This window comes from Rosa rugosa, chromosome 2, assembly GCF_958449725.1.
Source record: "Rosa rugosa chromosome 2, drRosRugo1.1, whole genome shotgun sequence".
NCBI classification, from domain to species: domain Eukaryota; kingdom Viridiplantae; phylum Streptophyta; class Magnoliopsida; order Rosales; family Rosaceae; genus Rosa; species Rosa rugosa.
The window spans coordinates 60185006-60205854 of record NC_084821.1 but is presented as its reverse complement, the minus strand read 5'-3'; the positions used below and the strand labels follow the sequence as shown (position 1 = coordinate 60205854).

The 20849-nt window shown below is 40.8% G+C and overlaps 1 protein-coding gene and 1 pseudogene across 2 annotated transcripts; both read left to right on the top strand.

Moving 5' to 3' along the window:
* The first annotated feature begins 1242 nt into the window (after window positions 1-1242).
* LOC133728967 (E3 ubiquitin-protein ligase WAV3-like) lies at window positions 1243-5847 on the top strand. Of its 2 annotated transcripts, none has more exons than XM_062156430.1 (2): window positions 1243-1581; window positions 3879-5847. In XM_062156430.1, exons 1-2 carry the CDS (start codon window positions 1438-1440, stop codon window positions 5616-5618), a joined length of 1884 nt encoding a protein of 627 aa, XP_062012414.1. In that variant the 5' UTR covers window positions 1243-1437; the 3' UTR covers window positions 5619-5847. The 2 variants fall into 2 exon arrangements, with proteins under 2 accessions (XP_062012414.1, XP_062012415.1); XM_062156431.1 differs by lacking the exon at window positions 1243-1581 and adding an exon at window positions 2279-3725.
* Window positions 5848-12223: 6376 nt separating this feature from the next.
* Window positions 12224-19497, top strand: LOC133731180 (E3 ubiquitin-protein ligase WAV3-like; annotated as a pseudogene).
* Window positions 19498-20849: the final 1352 nt, after the last annotated feature.

Genomic DNA, 20849 nt, shown 5'->3' with positions numbered 1-20849 from the left:
ATGCACACGTACAAAATACACTTCTTTATAATTCAAAAATATACTAGCCTGCTTATTAACTAAATTGTTTAAGAACTTTTTTTTTTTTTGGCAAAGAAATTGTTTAAGAACTTACACAAACAAATATCAAATGGAGCAGAAATCAAATAAAAAATTAGACCACAAAAGTTTTCGGTACATAAATTACACCAATTAATTTTCATTAATCAAACATCATATATATGACTTCGTCTCCTTTATCTTCTCTTTGTTTATCTCCTCCACCTTTTCCTTCATCTTCTATTTGGTCGTCTCTTCATCCCTTCCACTCTTTGTAATGCGACAGAAAACAATGATAAAACAATTAGCACTCAATCACAATGACTCATGGTGTAAGGAAATCGTACGTCATCTGTATTTCTCTGCAGCCGATCACCAGAGCCAAAATACCCAAAAAAGAATGAAATCATATGATAATTTTGGGGCTAAAATTACAATTTCTAAACCCTATTTTTATTAAACGACGTACATTCTACATAAACTACCTGACACAAAAAACCAAAACGAAAAAGTAACTTAATTAGACTTAGCCATGAGATCTTCATCTTTGTTAACTTGGGTGCATCTCTCTACTTTCTTCTATCATAAATCATCTCAAAGACCAATTAAAAAAACATAACTTGTTAGATATTACTTGTGTGATATCATAAACTAATTGCAGAGCGATTGATAACTCGTTTGACCATCATGATCACTGCCTTTTCATTCACCTTCTTGCACTTGGGCAGAAGCAGTTTCTTTGAATCATAAAAATACATTGAAAAATTAAAGGTAACAAAGTTAGAGTTTTTCTCTCTGTTGACTAAAAAGTTAACGTCTTCACAGCACATTAATATTGAACACTTCTACAAATGTAAGATTGTAAGCACAAAAAAAAAAAAAAAAAATCAAATCCTACAATTAGAAATGCGTTCAAAGTTAAAGTCTTTCTTTCCCTTAACTATAAAAAGTTAAAGTCTTTCTTCCCATTGACTAAAAGTTTAACGTCTTCTTTTTGAATAAAATTTAACGTCTTTGTAACTCATAAATATTGAACACTCTCACTACCGTAAGATTATAACCACGAAAATCAAATCCTACAATCAAAAACGCATTCAAAATCCATATCAATCAGCGAAAGAAATGTCCAAAATTTGACCCAAAAAGCCAAAACACACGCACAAGGATTGAAGTCTACACGATTTAATGTTTCATTTTAACTTTGGTCACACTTTGGTGATAACGTGCCCTCAACTTGATCTAAGAAATCAAGCCTTTCTATTTCTGTTCATTCCCTATCGAACCCACCCCTCGTCTCCCTCACTATAAATACACCACGCTCTCAATTTCTCTCCTTCAAGACTCTCTCTCTCTCTCTCTCTCCCTTCTTGTTTCAACCACTGAAACCTCATCGATTCAATGGGCTCCGTGTTGAAGAAGCTGAAGAAGGCTCTGACTCCGAAGCTGCGCTGCGACTCCTCCTCCACCGCAACCTCTCCGCCTTGCCCCTCCGAAACGACGTCGTCTGAGTTCTCCACAACATCTTCCAGCTTCTCCCGCGAGGTCGATTCCGATTCCTATTCCTTTATAAATTTCTCGTTCCTATATACATGATCTGATCGATTTTCGTGTTTGCATTGTGGTTGTTTCCATGGAAATTCTTTATTTTTCATTTTCTTTTAGTTTTAGCTTCTTCTCCTTTTTTTTTTCTTTTAAAAAAAAAAAAAAAAAAAAAAATTTTGTTGATGCTCGTTGTCGAGCTTTAACATATCGTATCTCCATTTTGTCGTCTCGCCGAATCTTTTGACGCGAAGACTCTAGGAGACTACCGGCCCTACCAACTTTCTGACTTGTATAGACCAAAATACCCTACTGCGATTCGTTTTTATCGGTTCCATGTTTATAGTTTAAAGCTTTTCTTCGTGGTAGATTTGGAAATTCCAGTTGCGCATTTATTCTACATTTAGGCGCATAATTTATGTTTACGTGTGTAGTTAAGTGATTAGCAATAAAGGGATTTAATTCGGTGGAAATCTTTCCTTTTTCTTTTTCTTTTAATTTAATTTTATAGGAGATCCAACTCTATAATTTAAATAAAAAGAGCTTTCCTCCTTTCAAAAAAGATTTTTTTTTTTTTTTTTTTAGAAAGAGCTTTTATTCAAAGGAAAAAAGAACAGTTTGAAACAAAGCATTTTGTGCATTTTTTTTATTTTGACTAGTGAATTTTGATATGAAATTCACTAGTGAATTGAACATTTGTTTGGGGAGGGCAGAAGTCCTAAAGGTTATATAGGGCTACACATGGTAATGTTCATTGTCCTTGAACTATCTTGTAGAAATTTGAATTTGGAACCTCTAGCTATAGTATTAAAATTTAGAGGAGAAATGTTGGGCCAAAGAGGCCAAGAAATACCCAAAGATACATCACTTAAGGAGATTTTTCTTTGGAATATATCTTGGATGGAATGATTACATTTTATTGTGAAATTCAAATATGATATTTGCCTTTTCCACTGTATTTATTTTGGTTTCCAGTTGGCAGAGTTACCCTTTAGCTGACTTTTAGATCACATTAACTACAGAGGACGTCTTTCCATGTTTGTTCTTTTTGGATGTTTTGTCTTGGTTTGGGCCATTCTTGTTTCCAGTATATATTCTGTAAAGAGCATTACTTATTTTCTTCTCTTTCTCAAATTTGGAAACAAAATGACAAGTGCCAGTTGTATATTTATTGTGTGCTCATTAGTATCTGGAAATGTTAAAGTTGATGAGAAATGGTGGAAGGATATTATGCTTTGTTGGAGGTCTTCATCTTGGAACCGTCTGACCTTGTCCTTTCTCCCCTTTTGTTTTGTTTACAGTCTCTTTTTTGAAGTCAGAAATACACTCTCTCATGCTGAGACTGATGAGTGAAGTGTACTGTTTCATAGGTTGACCTCTCAGTTTCAGTGCTAGCCAGGTTGATTAGCAACAGTTCTAGTTATATTCTGTATGAGACTTTATTTTCCTTGCATTTATTCAAATTGGCCTCATGTCATCTCTCCTTTTCAAGTGGAAAAGATTTGTTCTATCATGTTCATAGTATGACTTTTGAGGTTTGACTGAAGTAGTGCTATACAGGTAGTTGCTTTTTACTTTCTTTTAGAATAATATGTGTTGCTTGTGGCTTTACACTTGGGTTGGAAGGATTGGCAAAAGCAAGGATCTTGCCTTGGTTGGCAACCCCCATCCAAGGTTCGAGCCCCAGAGTTGTCAATTTATCCCTTGTTGGTAGGTTGCTGAGTGCTGGGGTCTTGCGGGGCCCATGTGAACGCTGGTGAAATGTGCCAACTTCACAGGTGTCGAAGTCATCTTGAGGCTTGATTGCGGATGCCTGCGGGTCCTACCACCTTCAGTGGGGTAGTGTGGGCTTTGGGACGTTGCGGGGTTTGTCTACTCTCAATTGTAAACTGGCTCGGGGCCCAGATGTTTGTTGGGCTCCTGCCAAGGCCTGCCTTGGGAGATCGGGGAAAACAGTCGATCATAAAGTTCCTGGGCCGGGGGATCTGCCTTCCCCCTCCCAAATACTGTTCACCAAAAAAAAAACACTTGCTGTTAGATGGCTTTTGACTACTTAAAGTATGAATTTAAGGCACTTGAGTACTCATGCACAGCACTTGATTTACTTCCGTCTGAATGTGGCAAGATTCTTCTTTCTTTCACCCAATGTTAGTGTTAAACTCTCTTTTTCTTTGTGTGTTATTGTTGAGACAACTGTGCAAGTATCATGCAGATTTCTTTTTCCTTCGAGTGAATTTTACTGGAATATTGGAATGTGACTGACTGAATGACTGATTATTGAATATATTTTTCCTGTACAGAATTGTTGCGCCATTTGCCTGAGTAACGTGAAAAGAGGGCAAGGTCAAGCCATCTTCACTGCTGAGTGTTCCCACTCTTTCCACTTCGACTGCATTGCCAAAAACGTCGAGCATGGAAATCTTTGCTGCCCTATCTGCAGGGCCAAATGGGATAGAATTAATGTACCGTTCCAAGCTCCCAATGATAGTTTGGATCCTCAGCGAAACCACTTGGGCAGTATCCATCCTCATCCTGAGCCCTTCTCTGACGATGAGCCTTTACTTACCATCTCTTCTACTCAGTCATCTGTCTCCCAGAGTGTGACAATTAAGATTCACACAGAGTCACCTGCGATCTCTGCTTCAGAATCACGCGCAAATTTTCCTATGCTTGTCAGCATTCGTGCACCACCTCTTGAGGACCCTAATGGCCACAGTCGTACACCCGTTGACCTTGTAACAGTTCTGGATGTAAGTGGCAGCATGGGTGAAACAAAGCTTTCCCTTGTCAAGAGTGCTGTCAAATTTCTCATCCTAAACTTGGGGCCTTCAGACCGGCTGTCTATAGTATCATTCTCAACAACTGCTACAAGGGTGTTTCCTCTACGAAGAATGTCTGATGATGGCCGTGAGAGTGCCATCCTAGCTGTTGAATCGCTTAGATCAAGTGGTGGAACTAGCATTGCTGAAGGACTCAAGAAAGGAACTCAAGTCCTTGAAGAACGAAGGGAAAGGAACCCAGTTGCTAGCATCATGCTCTTATCCGATGGCATTGATTCATACTATCCAGGTGGAAGCCAATTGAAGAACCAATTGCCTGCCTCTATTTTTTCTACCAAAACAGAACATGGAATTCCAGTCCACACATTTGGGTTTGGCAAGGACCATTGTCCAACTACTTTGCATGCTATATCTGATGCATCAGGCGGAACCTTTTCCTTCATTGAATCAGTTGAGATGATACAAGATTCCTTCGCTATATGCATTGGTGGTCTTCTCAGTGTTGTGACTCAAGAATTGCGACTGACACTCAAGTCAGCAACACGTGGGGTGATGATTGTTGCAATACCATCAGGGAGATATTTCAGTGAGATTTCTGACAAGGGCAAGCAAGGTGTTGTTACTGTTGGAAATATGTACGCAGAAGAGGAGAAGCAATTTCTGGTATACCTCTTTGTTCCGAAATCCTCAACAAGTGACACCAAAACATCATTGTTGGAGGTGTTATGTATGTATAAAGATCTAGCTGCAAATGAGTTGATTCAGGCTCCAGGTGAAAGAATAGAAATACTAAGACCTAAGGTTTGTTCCCCTGCTGAAAAGGCAGTGTCTTTGGAGGTTGATCGGCAGTGCAACAGAGTTTCAGTCGCTGAAGCTATTGCAGAGGCACAACGGATGGCTGAGATGGGAAATCTGAAGAGTGCAAAGGCGACTTTGGCTCAAGAAAGATCAACTCTCTTGTCATCACCAGCTGCCCAAGCCGGGGACAGCCTCATTACTTTGCTTGAAGCTCAGCTCACTGAAGTCATTCATAGAATGGCAACAATGGATTCGTATACACTGACCGGCCGTGCTTACGCTCTCTCAGAAATGAGCTCGCACTCATTGCAAAGAGCCGCAGCTACAGGTGACTCGACAACCTGGAGTCTCACCATGAGTGAAGGTGGAAATTCTGCCACCAGTAGTGGTGTGTTTGAAACACCTCATATGAGCAGAATGCTGAGGTTATCGCACAATCTTGGGACTAATCCTGCAGCATGACAACAACTAGTATACTGATTAACTAAATAAGTCTTGGCTTGACCCCAATTTGGTTTGTGACTAGGATACAGCATTAATCATCAACTGCTTCAGCCTTCAGTAATAGACTGATCGGAAACTCAAGAAATGTTTTATATTTCCGATCAGGAATTGCCTTAATAGTTTGTATGGATTGGATTTATCTTATAATAGAGAAGATCAGTACTAATAATTCGATTTTCTATTTATTCATATCTTGTAGCAGTAATTTTCATATATACTTGGTATAGAAGATTGGGTCACATGAGTGAAAAAGGTATGGGGATCTTGATGAAAAGGGAACTTATTCCCGTGCTGGTATTTTCTGGTCTGTGCTTCTATTGAGATGGTTTCACAGAAAAGCTTACATTGTCAAATTCATTCATTGATAACAGGTCTGGTCCTTGTAATAGAAGAACATTCTTGATACTAAGTTTGAATCTCCTTTGTTTCCATATGGTGTAACTCAAATTCTCTATCTTTTTCTTTACGGGAGGATTTTCTTCCCCCCCCCCCTTATTATTACTAGCCGATTGTCCTCCATAAAAAAGTGAAAGAAATAGATAGCGATAAGTACAATGAGGCCCGAATATACTTCCATAGTTTGAAAATTAATTTTTGCTAGGGCTGGATTCGGTACTAAACCGAGGCCTTTTTGCCTCAACCATCAGCCGAACGGTAATTCAATTCTCAAACCGATATCGATCCGACATGATCGGTATACCGGTTATCGCTAACCGAGATCTCGGTTGGCATCGATCGGTTTTGAGTTTTCAGCCGATAGTTCTAAGTTAAATCTGGAGGAGAAGAAAGAAGATGATACAACAAAGAAAGAGAAGAAATCAGAGATCTGCAACCTAAAAAACGCAGTGGAAATCATGGAATTAGGTACTGAGAGTCAAATAGAACAAGGTTGAGAGAATGAATTTTCTGATATATTATTACACCCATTCTGTGGTGTATATAAACAGATTACAATTGTACTACAACATACTACAACTATTGTGTACTACTGTACTACACAACATATACAAGGTAAGTAGTTACAACAATATATTCCCTTGTAGTCTATTCCTAATAGGGAACGATGACTCACACTAACACTCCCCCTCAAGTTGGCGCATATATATCAACCATGCCCAACTTGCTTAGTGAGTCATAAAACGCCTTCCTGGAAACTCCTTTGGTAAGTACATTTGCAAGTTGCTCTTCAGTTGGAACAAAAGGAAAGCTAATAATTTTGGCATCTAGCTTCTCCTTTATAAAGTGACGATCAACCTCCACATGCTTAGTACGATCATGCTGTACTAGATTCTGTGATATGTCAATAGCTGCCTTGTTGTCACAATACAACTGCATGGAATTTTTGAGTTTGAAACCCAGATCACGTAACAGATTTCTCAGCCACAACAATTCACACACTCCGTGAGCCATACCTCTATACTCGGCCTCAGCACTAGAACGTGCCACAACTTTCTGTTTCTTACTTTTCCATGTAACCAAATTACCTCTCACAAAGGTAAAGTAACCTGATGTTGACCTCCTGTCTGTGATATTTCCAGCCCAATCTGCATCTGTGAAGCCACAAACCTCAAGAATGTTGTTGTGTTTAGAAAACAGTACTCCCCTTCCTGGAGCTGACTTCAAGTACTTCAGAATTCGCATAACAGCATCCATGTGACTCTCACTCGGATTATGCATGAACTGACTCACCACACTCACTGCATATGCAACGTCTGGTCTAGTATGAGCCAAATAAATCAAGCGCCCAACTAACCTCTAATAGCAAGCTCGATCAGTAGGTACCTGATCTGGATACTCAGCTAAACAATGGTTCTGCTCAATAGGAGTGTCAATAGGTCTGCAATCCAACAAACCAGTCTCTGTCAGCAAGTCAAGAACATACTTCCTCTGGCACAGATAGATTCCTTCTCTCCCCCTGGCTACCTCAATTCCTAAGAAGTACTTAAGCTCACCCAAGTCCTTCATCTCAAACTCAGAGGCTAGCTGTCTCTGCAGTCTATCCATCTCAACAGTATCATTACCAGTGATTACCATATCATCCACATAAATAATTAGAGTTGTTACCTTCCCTTGTTGATGCTTGAAAAACAAGGTATGGTCTGAGTTGCTCTGCCTGTAACCAACCTTCCGCATGAACTGTGAAAATCTTCCAAACCAAGCACGAGGTGACTGTTTGAGACCATACAGAGATTTTCTCAATCTGCAGACAAAATCACCAGGAGGAGCAATTACATACCCAGGTGGAAGGCTCATGTACACTTCCTCGGCTAACTCTCCATGAAGAAATGCATTCTTGACATCAAACTGTCTGAGTGGCCAGTTTAAACTAGCAACAAATGAGAGCAGAACCCGAATAGTGTTCATCTTGGCAATAAGGGCAAATGTTTCATCATAGTCTATACCATACGTCTAAGTAAACCCCTTTGCTACAAGGCGTGCTTTGTACCGATTCACTGATCCATCTGCATTATGCTTCACGGTAAACACCCAACGACAACCTACAGCCTTCTTGCCTTGTGGTGGAGGCACAAGTTGCCAAGTATTGTTCTTCTGCAACGCCTCCATCTCTTCCTCCATTGCCTTCCTCCACTTTGGATCCCCGAACGCATCCTGCACTTTGTTAGGTACTGATACAGCAGATATTTGATTCACAAATGATTCATATGACTTAGACAACCTCCTAGTGGACATATAATTGGCTATTGGGTATTTTGATTTGGCAGTAAGAGTAGGTTCATATCTTTTGGCTGATTGACCCCGAGTGGTCCTATTTGGTAACACATATTGCTCAACACTAGACTCACTACTACTACTACTAGTGGGTGGACATACCTCAAATGAGTGATCTTCAGTACCAGGAAGCTGTGGGTCAGGGGTAGAAGCGATGGCAGGAGGGGCAGTTGTGTCTTCAACTTCATTTTCAGCCATAGAAACTGGTGCCTGGATGTTTGGAGCTACTGCTTCAAGAGGTGGCGAGCTGATGGTTTCAACTGGATCAGTCAAAAGACCTCCTGCCTGTGTGACTTCTTCTTCTCCTCCCCCTCTCTATGATACAGTTCTTCAAAATATGAATTCTCCCCCTAAAGAGTTATCTGAAGACGAAAAATAACTCATGTCCTCAAAGAAGGTAACGTCCATAGTGACATAGTACTTCCTGGTAGGTGGATGATAGGACTTGTACCCCTTCTGATACCCTTCGTAGCCAAAAAAGACACACTTAAGTGCCCGGGCATCCAACTTAGACCTCTGGTTTTTAGGAACATGGACAAAGGCAACACAACCAAAGACACGAGCTGGAAGATTATGAAATGAAGGTAAGGAGACATGAGATGCAAGAACCTCAAATGTAATTTTTCCCTGAAGGACGCTAGATGGAAGACGATTGATAAGATGGGAGGAAGCATGTACAACATCGCCCCAAAGATACTTAGGCATATGAGCACTAAAAGAGAAGGGCACGAGCCATATCAAGTAAATGACGGTTTTTCCGTTCAGACACTCCATTTTGTTTTGGTGTTTGTGGACATGTTGTTTGGTGAACAATCCCATGGGTTGTAAAAAACTCTTGGAAAACATGATTAACATATCCCCCCCCCCCCCCCCCCCCCGTTGTCAGAACGAAGGACTTTAATGGTGCTATGGTATTGTGTTTGAACGAGAGTACAAAAAGTTTGAAAAACTGGAAAGACTTCATCTTTGGTTTTTAGAAGAGCAACCCATGACAATCTCGTACAATCATCCATAAACAACACAAAGTATCTCATACCCGACACAGTGGGTTCTCTAGATGGCCCCCAAACATCAGAATGAATCAATTCAAAAGGAGCAACACTTTTATTTGAAATACTAGGAGAATAAGTAGCACGATGACTCTTGGCCAAAACACATGTTTCACAATGTAAAATAGACTCATCCACACCAATAAACAAAGTAGGCATGGTTTTTCTCATAAGACTAAAAGAGGGATGCCCTAAACGGCGATGCCACAACCAAATTTCACTTAGCTTATCAGAACTCGAAGTCAAAGCGGCGCGGGACTGTGCTCATGGTTTCTCTCCTGCGTATGTCTGATCCAGATGGAACAACCTGCCCCTCAGATACCCCCAACCGATTATCTCCCTGGTGAGAAGATCCTGAAAAATCACATACAAAGGATAAAAGGTTACGGAGCATTTAGACTCAGTATTCAACTGGGGAATAGATATCAAATTGTGAGACAAGTCAAGCACATATAACACATTATGAAGTTCTAAGGTGGGAGTAATACGAACTGACCCTAACACAGGAAAGGCCTCACCATTGGCATTGGTTACATAGGACACTGGTGGGGAAGACAATTCAGTAAAATATGATTTGTCATAAGTCATATGATCGGAGGCACCAGAATCAATAATCCATGTATCAGAACCAACAAAGTTAGAAACCTTTAAAGCCATACCAATTTTACCTCGACCAGCTATGGAGGCTGTAGGAGTAGCTCCACCTGCTGTATGATGATCTTGGCCAACCACTCCATAGAAATCCGGTTCTTGGACCAATTGAACAGCAGCTGCTTTCGCCTTAGGACGATAACCTTGCTTTTTAGGTTTAGGTGTGGGTTCAACTTCCAACAAGTCTCCCGAACATGCCCAAGGTCGTTGCAATAAGAACATTGAGGATGAGGGCGGTTGGTGAAGCCTTGTGGGAAACCTTGTTGATGAAGTGGGGCTGAACTCTGCTGCTGTTGGAAAGGTGCCGGTGACTTGGCCTGAATGGCTAGGCTAGATACTTCAACATGTGCATGTTTGACACTCTCCTCCTGAGACACATCCTTGCGGATGTATGTAAAAGTTGTGTTCAAACTAGGAGGGTCTGTCATTCTGAGCAATTCTCCCTTGGCACTGCTATGCTTCTCATCAAGCCCTCTCAGGAATACATGTACCCTTTCTAGCTCCTTCTCCTTCTGGTACCACACAAGATCTTCCTGATTCTTGATCTTGCAAGGACGCTTCTGATCAATTTCAGCCCATACATTCTTTAGCTTGGTGAAATAAACAGCTACTGGTTGCCCATTCTGTTGCATACTAGCAGCTTTACACATCAATTCATGAACCTGTATAAAATCAGACTCGTTGGTATACAAATCCCCCAATGTCTTCCATATTGTTTCAGCAGTCTCACACTCTTCCACCAACTGTAACACATCTTCAGTCATGGCTTTGAACAAGAGAGCCATCATAGATCCATCATCATCCTCCCATTTAGCATAGGCAACCACGTCTTCCTCACCAGGAGCTTTGGTTGTTCCATTTACATGCCCCATCTTGTGTATGTCACGAAGATGGACAGACATAATCTTCTTCCATGTTCGAAAATTGGTACCATTGAGTTTCGGACCACCAAAAGAACCACCATCTAAACTTCGAACAGAAACCTCAATCTTTTGGACCTCATTGATCTTAGAACTCTGTCCTTCACTATCATCACCACCCATTGCAACAATACAGCAGTAAAATCACACAATCACAGAATATGCAGCAGAATGAAAGAGATAGAAGATTACAAAAAATAATAATAGAACGTGCAGATTTATTTATTTATTTATTTTTTTTTGGAACCTGTTGCACGGGTCGGGTTGGCCCGGATTCGACTGTTGCACAGGTCATGTCGCTTTGACTGCAGAAGACGCCGACGTTGATCTGGACAGAGACACCGACGCCGATCTGAACAGAGGACCGAGTCTAGGCTGGTGATGCTGGTCTGGTAATCAAGGGAGGCCGGTGAAGCCGATTTTGAGCTGGTGACGCCGGGCTGGATCAAGAGAGGCCGGTGAAGCCGATTCTGAGCTGGTGACGCCGGGCTGGATCAAGAGAGGCCGATCTGGATTGATGAGGAGCGGCGGCGGTCTCAGGCTGAAGACGAAGCCAGCTGGACAAGAGGAGCGACGACGGTCTTGGGCTGAAGACGAGGCCGTTTGGACCTGAGGAGCAACGGTGGCCTTGGGCTGAAGGCGAAGCCGATCGTAGCTGTGAGATGAGGAAGTTGACCGTGAAGAATGAAGACGTCTACCACCAGTTGGAGAACGACGTCGTGTTCTAAGTCAACTGTCTTCCTCGTATTGAGAGAAGACTAAAGAAGAACAAAAAAGAGACAAAGTCCTTTGGATCTTTGCTCTGATACCAAGTCAAATAGAACAAGGTTGAGAGAATGAATTTTCTGATATATGATTACACCCATTCTGTGGTGTGTATAAACAGATTACAATCGTACTACAACGTACTACAACTATTGTGTACTATTGTACTACACAACATATACAAGGTAAGTAGTTACAACAATATATTCCCTTGTAGTCTATTCCTAATAGGGAACGATGACTCACACTAACACTGAGATTGTTCATTCCTAAAAGATTGTAGGAGATCTGTAGCTTAAAAAGTGTGAGATTTGCAGATTGTTCATTCCTGTAAGAAAATCTGATGGTTTGTGGCTGGGAATGCGTTGCATGTATTCGTGGATTTGTGAAAGTGTGAGATTGTGAACATGGCCATATGGGTCTGGGTTTGTAGGAAGGAGGTGGAAGAATGGGGGTTTATTGGAAGGAGGTGGAAGATGACGCATCTGGGTTTATTGGAAAGAGGTGGAAGATGATGCAATGGGTGATATGGATTTGTGAAAGTGTGAGATTGTGAACATGGCCATATGGGTCTGGGTTTGTAGGAAGGAGGTGGAAGAATAGGGGTCTATTGGAAGGAGGTGGAAGATGATGCATCTGGGTTTATTGGAAGGAGGTGGAAGATGATACAATGGGTGATATACAACATGATGAAACGGATAAATTTTTTGTTTTGTTTTAATTCTATCCCTTAAGACAGAATAAATATAAAAATGTTGTTATACGAGAGCAGCTTGTGCTCTAGTGGTTGAGAGCGAAGCTCTTATACGTGAGCTTTGAGGTTCGAACCTTGCTTCTCTTTTAATTTAATTCTATCGCATAAGACATAATAAATATAACATTTGTACATATTATAATGAGAGTAGCTCTTGCTCCAGTGGTTGGGAGCAAAGCCTCTGTGTATAAGGTTAGTACCGTATACCGACGGTATGTAAAACTTCATACCGTAGCCGAGCCGAAAGCAGCCAAACGGTACGGCTCAGCCGAGCAGAAAGTCGGTAGGCCGAGTTTTCAGCCCAAATCGGTTCGGATCGGCTCGAAATTCGGCTGGTTCGGTTGCTTCGGCCCAAATTGACAGCCCTAATTTTTGCTCTAACATAAGGCTTTATCCCATTTTCTCTTTATCAAAAGACACAAAAATGAGTATCGATGTTTTGAAGAGAAAATAAGGACTTCACATATTTGGTCGACTTTTTTTTTTTTTTTTTTGAAAATTGACTGGTGCGACTGCCCTCAAACCTTGATTAATGAAACTGCAGAATACAAGAGGGGGGGGGGGGGGAGACGTGTTGAGCCTCAACCCCAGATTACAATAAGCGTAAAGAGAACATCCTGAAATAATACCAGAAGTCTTCATTAAATCTATGTATTCTTCAAAGCACCAATTAGCAAAGAGTGCATAGCTAGCAACTCTATTTGTTTTGACAAAGCGATGACATAACACTAAGATTACTCTATCACGAAGAAGCATCATTACAAATAGCGCAACTTTCCTACTATGTTGCCGCATGAAAATAAATCTGGCGACACTCCATTTTATCCTGCCACTACGAGGTTGTGTCCATTTGAATAAGAAAATGGCTCGTCGCCTCGCTAGGCCAGACAAGGCACACTGAGTGTGCATATTGGGACTAAACCCACATCACCCTATTAAATAGTAATAGAGACTTATTACCAGCATAAAGCCACGTTTAACTAAAAGTAAAAGCTAGAAAACATAATATAGAAATAGTGTGAGACCTGAGCCCAAGCCCAGGCCCACAAACCATCCAGCCCAAGCGAAAAAAGTTGACTGCTTGAGTGACCGCGCTGCTGTTGAATAAAAATTACACACAGTGAGCATAAATGTCACCCAACATAATTTCACTCGTATTCATTTAGTGAATAGAATTTTAAATATTTCGGATTCGACCCATTCAAGACAGAATATGTCTCTTAATTATATCCCCTTGTTACAGGGAAACACCCTTTGATTCCATTTATGAAGAAATCAATTGTGGATGTGTGTTTGTTTGTTTGTTTTTGCGGCTGCACCCGGATATTTGAATGGGTTGCCTACGTATCCTTGGAGAGGGATCAAGTCACTCGTAGTTCAAGAGTTCCAATGAGTGTATGACCCATTGGAAGGTATTGCTTTTTGGAATGAGAGTAGTGTTTGGACGAATTTGGTGTGAGTGAACTAGGGATTCGATTTTCTTAGATTTGTGTTTGATGTCATTCTGGGAACGATTTGACTTTTCTAGTGTTTGGATGAATTTGACTGGTGGAGTTAGAGATTCTGTTTGGACTTGCGGTTACATCTAGTGGGTCGCTAGATTGCCTACGTACCCATTGTGGGATCAAACCGACCGTAGTTCATATGAATTTGTATTTCTGGTATTGGGAGAATTTGACTGGAGTCAGTAATTCAATTTAGGACTGGCTGAATTTGACTGGTGGAGTCAGGAGTTCTGTTTGGATTTGTATGTAAATTTGACTAGTGGAGTTAGGGATTCGATTTGAAATTGTGGTTGCATCTAGTGAGTCACTAGATTGCCTACATACCCTGTAAAATGATCAAACCATTGTAGTGCAAAAGAATTGGTATTTCAGTTTTGCACCGACGATGTTCGACGGATGTATATATTTCTTAAATCCATCAAATGTATTTCTTTTGCAGACATTCAGATTTGTAGAGTGTCTGTTGATTTGATATGAGGATCCGATGTACCGAGCTTTGCAATGGGCCCATAATTTGAAAGCTTTACACTGATTTTCCCTTTTGTCATCAGACAATACAACGGACCATAATTAAAGTGATATGCTTCAAGTGGGTAATTGCTTTAGACACCCGACTTGGGCTTCAAATCAGCCCAACTAAATTTCCTCCATATGTATCGATCCAACCTTATCTAGTGAACGATATCTCCACTCTGTATAGAAGGGGGTGCATACTCCCTTGATTCTACACCTCTTGCATCCTGGGAAAAGACCCTTCTCTCTTAGCGTCTTTGATTTTGAGATCGAGTTTTCTTGTCTTGCACGTATTTGACAATTGACCTTTCTTGTTTTCACTTGTTAGTGCTATCTGTTGAAAAACCACATACTCATTGATCTTTTGGCTCTTCTTCGAGCATTCAGTGAGAACCTCTTTTCATTTTGGAGTTCTCTTCCACCAAAATTGGGACCTGCAAGCATCCAGACATTGTCTTTGCTAATTAACTTGCATCCCTACATTTTTTTTCCACAATTGCTTTTATATTGATTTCAAAAGCATTTGTCTTTTGTATGCAGGCTTTAATCACTTCTCCACCGTTTGACTTTTCAAGTTGGTATCACATGCAGTAGGAGGTGTGATGGCTTTGTCCAATGCTTGTAGGAGCAATTTGAACCAATGTCAAGTACACTGTCTCTTTTACTTTGAATAGAGAAAAGAGTGCTATAGCACTTTATTAGTTTCTCTCATTCACAAATGAGGAGTTGCAAGAACTGTTATTATTTTGCTTGTTTCATTCGAGAACGACGACAGTGTTAGTTTAGGAGGAGAGCTTTTAGCATTAACATGCGGTTGTTCATGAACAACCAATTCTATGCATCGAGCCATGCACGAGCAACAATATTTCAAGGGAGCTTTGAGCATTGAAATGAGGCTGTTCGTGAACAACCGTATTGTTTCGATGCGTTAAACATCGTCTTAGAGAGGCTGGAAAAACTCTAATGGTTGTGGTCGTTCATGAACGGCCTATTAGAGTTTTGGAGGGCCACAAGACATATGAGGATCAATTGGAGAAGGTTGTATCACAGGGAAGGCAGACTTGTTTTTCCTGTCATTGACATCATTTGGGAAATTTTGTCTACGAAAAATTAACCATAATGTAGTCTTATACTTGCAGAGTTCTCTTGTAACGAAACGTAGCTTCACTGCGTAGTTGTATCTCCTTTTCCTCTTTCTGCTTTCTGTATTTCTGCTCTGTAACTTTTGCTCCTCTCTCTCTCTCTCTCTCTCTCTCTCTCTCTTTCTGCCTACCTTTGCTCTTGAGGACGAGCCCCTTTATAGGTAGCTGAGAACCAAACAGTTGGTTGAAGATAAGGATGACTTGCAATTTAAATTCAAACTTGAAGTTATAATTTGTTACTTCCAAGATGATCACAGCAGCAACAAATCTCCAACTTTCATGTTGGAAGCTTGAATTGGTAGCTTCCTTGTTTATTCAAACTTTGGATAGGTACAAATCTCTTCCATCTTGACTCGGCCTTGAGTTTGTAAGAGGTGGATATGATCCTAATTTGATGCCTTCACATTGAAGACTAGTTCACGTGAGGCTGATTGCTTTTTCTTCATTCATTGAAAGAATCATGGTCGAAGCCAACTCTTGATTATTTCTCGTTGGCTTACTGTTTCTCTTCCTTGAGAGATAGGCATAGAGACCAATCACATTTAGTTTGGCCTACCTCCCTTCGTATTTGTCTCTTATATGCTTGGACATTTGATTTTTTTTTTTTTTGGTCTCAACAGCTGCCATCTCGCATGCCGAGTCTCCGGCGATCCACCATCGACGGCATACCTGCCGCACCGAGCACACGCTGGCTGTTCCTCCTCCCCGTCATGTCAGCAAGCTTCGCCGCCCCATCCAACCGGCCTTCTCCACAGGACGGCTTCAACCGACCCAAACAAGATCGGAGCACGCCGATCTGACCCGTATTGAATCTGTCACCGCCTCCGTCCCCTTGTCACCACCAGGCAACCTCCACTCCACTCTTGAGGAGAACGACACCAACCCTCCCTGCCAAACACCGAACCTGGCAGAGCCTCCTCGTGATTTGGTCAATGCAGCCACCACCACACAGCCTTCCCTTTGACTGAGATTATTCCAGGAACAACAACTACCGGACATGGAGTCCACTCTGACCCATCTGACGACGACGCCACGAGGACGTGTTGCCGGATGAAATTTGGTTTTCTCTTGAAACTGCAGAGGCGACTCTCTCTAGGTTTTCGCTCTCAATCCTCCTAATCCTCCTAATGAAATAAGCTTTACTAGATACACACCCCATGTTTTTTATATAAAAAATATATTACATTTGTACTCTTTTGACATGACAAGGAAAAGAAACAAAAGCACAAGAACTTAACCTCATAGCAAAGATGAGAACCATCTTTTTTATATAAAAAATATAAAAAATAAAAAAAATATATTACATTCTCCTATATATAAGGCCACAATAAAACCATCTCTATCCTCCAATACATCGATCATGTCGCGACAGTATAGTTTACGGTCTCAGGGTCCATCTTCTCATGTAAGTAATTTTGTGATTTGTGGTCGAAAAGATCAAATGGTAACTGTTAGGGTTTTTATGGTGTTTGTAAGAAAATAACCAATCTTTCTGCCCCCGGCCACTTCTTCAGGAAAATGTGAATTCTATAGATTAAGGTCTCATCATGAGTTTCAAGTTAGTTTTTCTGAAGCTTTTAAATCTATGAGAATTTTATAATAGACTAGCTGCCGATATATTTGCCTTTACCCTTCCCTTATTTTTATACTGTCTTCTTGCCATGCATAATTTTTATTGGGAAACTTTGGTGTTGGTTTGGAACATTCTCGTTTCAAGCGATTAGTATATATATATTCCCTAAAAATCACTATTTTGTTTTGGTTCCAGGGTTGTTCAACCTCATAGTATCATGTTCATTACAACTTTGATTTTTGATTGCCTTGATTTTAATCAAGGCTGGCCGGTGCAAGTTTTGTTCCTATAACATCAAAGTTTAGGCATGCATGTTCATTCCTTTGTTTGCTGGGATGGGTCAAAGTTTTTCTTCACTCAAATTTATGTGGCACAGTATCATGTTTATTAATTCCTTTCTTTTAATTGTGTGTTGTTCTTGAGAAAAAGGTCCAAATATGTTGAGCAGCTTTAGATTCCTCTACCTCGGCCTTTCGCCTTTTGATGAGTGACTGATTAATTTTTAATTTTTTTGTTTTCGTGTACAGAACATTTGCTCCATCTGCTGGAGTAACTTGACAACAGGGCAAGGCCAAGCCATCTTCACTGCTGAGTGCTCACACTCTTTCCAGTTTCCACTACCCTTGCATTGCCAACAATGTCCAGCATGGAAATCGTTGCTGCCCTGCCTGCAGAGCAAAATGGAATAAAAATAATTTACCTTTCCAAGTTCCCCCTCTTCAACAAAATAACAAGAGTAAACATGGCTTCGCCGATGATGAACCTCTCTCGTCCGCCACACTCCTCAAAACTTCTGGCCCCCAGAATGTAACAGTCAAGACTCATACAGAGACCTCTGCTATCTCTGCTGCCGAATCACGCCCCCATTATCCTGTTCTAGTTAGCATTTGTGCACCACCCCTTCAAGATCCCGATGGTGAAGGCCGTACACCCATTGACCTTGTTACAATTCTGGACGTAAGCGGTAGCATGCTTGGCCAAAAGCTTGAACTTGTCAAGCAAGCTGTCAAATTCGTCATTGAAAACATGGGGACTTCGGACAGACTGTCTATAGTATCATTCTCAACAGCTTCTAAACGACTCCTTCCTCTCCGTAGAATGACTGTTAAGGGCCGTGAAAGTGCAATCCAAGCTGTCGAATCTCTTAGAGCAGATGGTGGAACTGACATTGCAGAAGGACTCAAGATAGGAACTCATATCCTTGAGGAGCGAAGGGAAAGGAACCCTGTTGCTAGCATCATCCTCTTATCGGATGGCCAAGATAGCTACTGTGACAACCCAAGCCAAATGTTGAAGAAATTGCCTGCTTCAATTCGTTCTAGTGACATGCAACATGAAATCCCAGTCCACACATTTGGGTTTGGCAACGACCATGATGCAAAGATTATGCATGCTATATCTGATGCATCAGGGGGAACGTTTTCGTACATTAAATCAGTTGGCATGATACAAGACGCTTTTGCTCCGTGCATTGGTGGTCTGCTCAGTGTTGTGGCTCAGGAACTTCGCCTCACGGTGAGGTCAGCATCACCTGGGGTGAAGATCGTAGAAATACCATCAGGGAGACATGTCAGTCAGATTTCTGATGAGCAAGGTGTTGTTGATGTTGGAAATATGTATGCAGAAGAGGAGAAACAGTTTCTGGTGTATCTCTCAGTTCCACAATCCGCAGCTCCAGATACCAAGACGTCTTTGGTAGACGTTTTATGCGTGTACAAAGATCTTGGTTCAGATGAGTTTATCCCGGTCCAAGGTGAGAAAGTAGAGATAAGGAGACCTGATTTTTGTTCTCCTGCAGAAATGGCAGTGTCTTTGGAGGTTGATCGGCAGCGGAACAGACTTTTGGTGGCTGATGCTATTGGAGAGGCACAAAGGTTGGCTGAAATGGGCAATCTGGAGGCTGCACGGGCGGTTTTGACTCAGCGAAGAGAAACTCTCTTGACATCAACAGCAGCCAAAGCTGGGGATGATCTGAGTCATAAGTTTGAAACTGAGCTTAAACAAATCATGGATAAAATGGCAAGTATGAATTTGTATGAAGAGGTGGGGCGTGCTTACGCTCTCTCAGGGATGAGTTCCCATGCACGGCAGAGAGCCTCGGCTAGGGGTAACGCAGCAGGCTCGTGCCTGGCCGAGAAGGCAGGTCGCAAACAACTTGCTACTAAAGCAGCGGGTCGTGCTACTTTTGAAACACCCGCTATGGTTAGAATTAATGGTAAGAAAATCAAAGAATAAGAGGAAGTCTGGTTCTAAATAAATCGAAGGTTAGGTTAGTTTTGTTAGCCTTCAGGCTGGATTTTCTTTCAATTGTTTCGACAACTATGATTTTGTTTTTGTTTTGGTTTTTCTGCTGTCTATGATAGATTAAATTCATTGGGATTATTTATATTATTACTATTATTAAGCTTATAATCAATTCTGTGCTTGGATTATTGAGATTTATCAGGTGTTTTTACTTTGTCCTTTTAACAAAATATATAATGAGAGGACAAATTAGGAAACAGATGCTTGTTACATTTAAAAAAACTTCGGTTGATTTCCTTGTTCAGTAGCTAGCTCGCGGATTTGTACAAAAAGGTTGTTAAAATGATAGGAGCTTAACCTTCGCGAATTAAAGACATATCACCCTTCTGAAGCTCCTTTGATCTAAATGGAAGAATATTTTCATTATTCGAACTTTTAATTATCTTCTGGTTTGTGCTTCTATTGAGATGGTCTGACTCCTTGATCTCTTTGCTTTTGTTAGCTTGTCTCCAAATAGTTTCATGCGTTGATCTAATCCAGACTACTTACACTTGAGACATGATACACGAAGAGAAAGGTCACTCTTGATCAATGAGAAAAGAAAACAATAACAAACACTACAACAATATCCAGCATTAGTGACCAATGGAGTAGTCACAAAAACTAGCAATTTTGGTCACTAATTGTGTTTAGTGACCAAAAAAAAGTGGTCACTAGGTGGTCACTATAGGTCCGTCACTAATTCTATATAGTGACCACTTACAATAATTGGTCACTAAAATCAAAACTTTTAGTGACCACTAAAATCTAGACACTAATAGTAATAGCATTAGTGACCATGGAATTGATCACTGAAAGGGTAAAATGTGGTCACTAAAGGCATTATTTGGTCACTAAACCTCAATCACATACATATATTAGTGACCATGTCAACAGGCCACTAAAACATTGGTCATCTAAAAAAATATAAATCCACAAATAAAAGCCTTTGTTACACCCCACATCTGATATACCTTTTTACTGAGTTACATGAAATTCTTTATGGTTACCGTTCGCGGTTATAATTTTAACGTTTAGGGGGTGGTTAAAAATTGACTTTTTATGAGTTATTAATTTGAGAAATTTTCCTTCATGAAAGTTGTAGAGGACGTTAAAACGAGCGCGTGCATATGTGGTACATAAAAATCGGAGTTCGTATGTGGAAGTTATAGCTTAAAATGTGAAAGTTACTGTTCATGATAACAAAAATATAAATATGGAAAGTTACCACTGTAGGTTTCCATTTTCGGAAACCCGGTAACTCTCCCTCTCTCTTCTCCCCCGACCCCTTCCCCTTTCGGCCC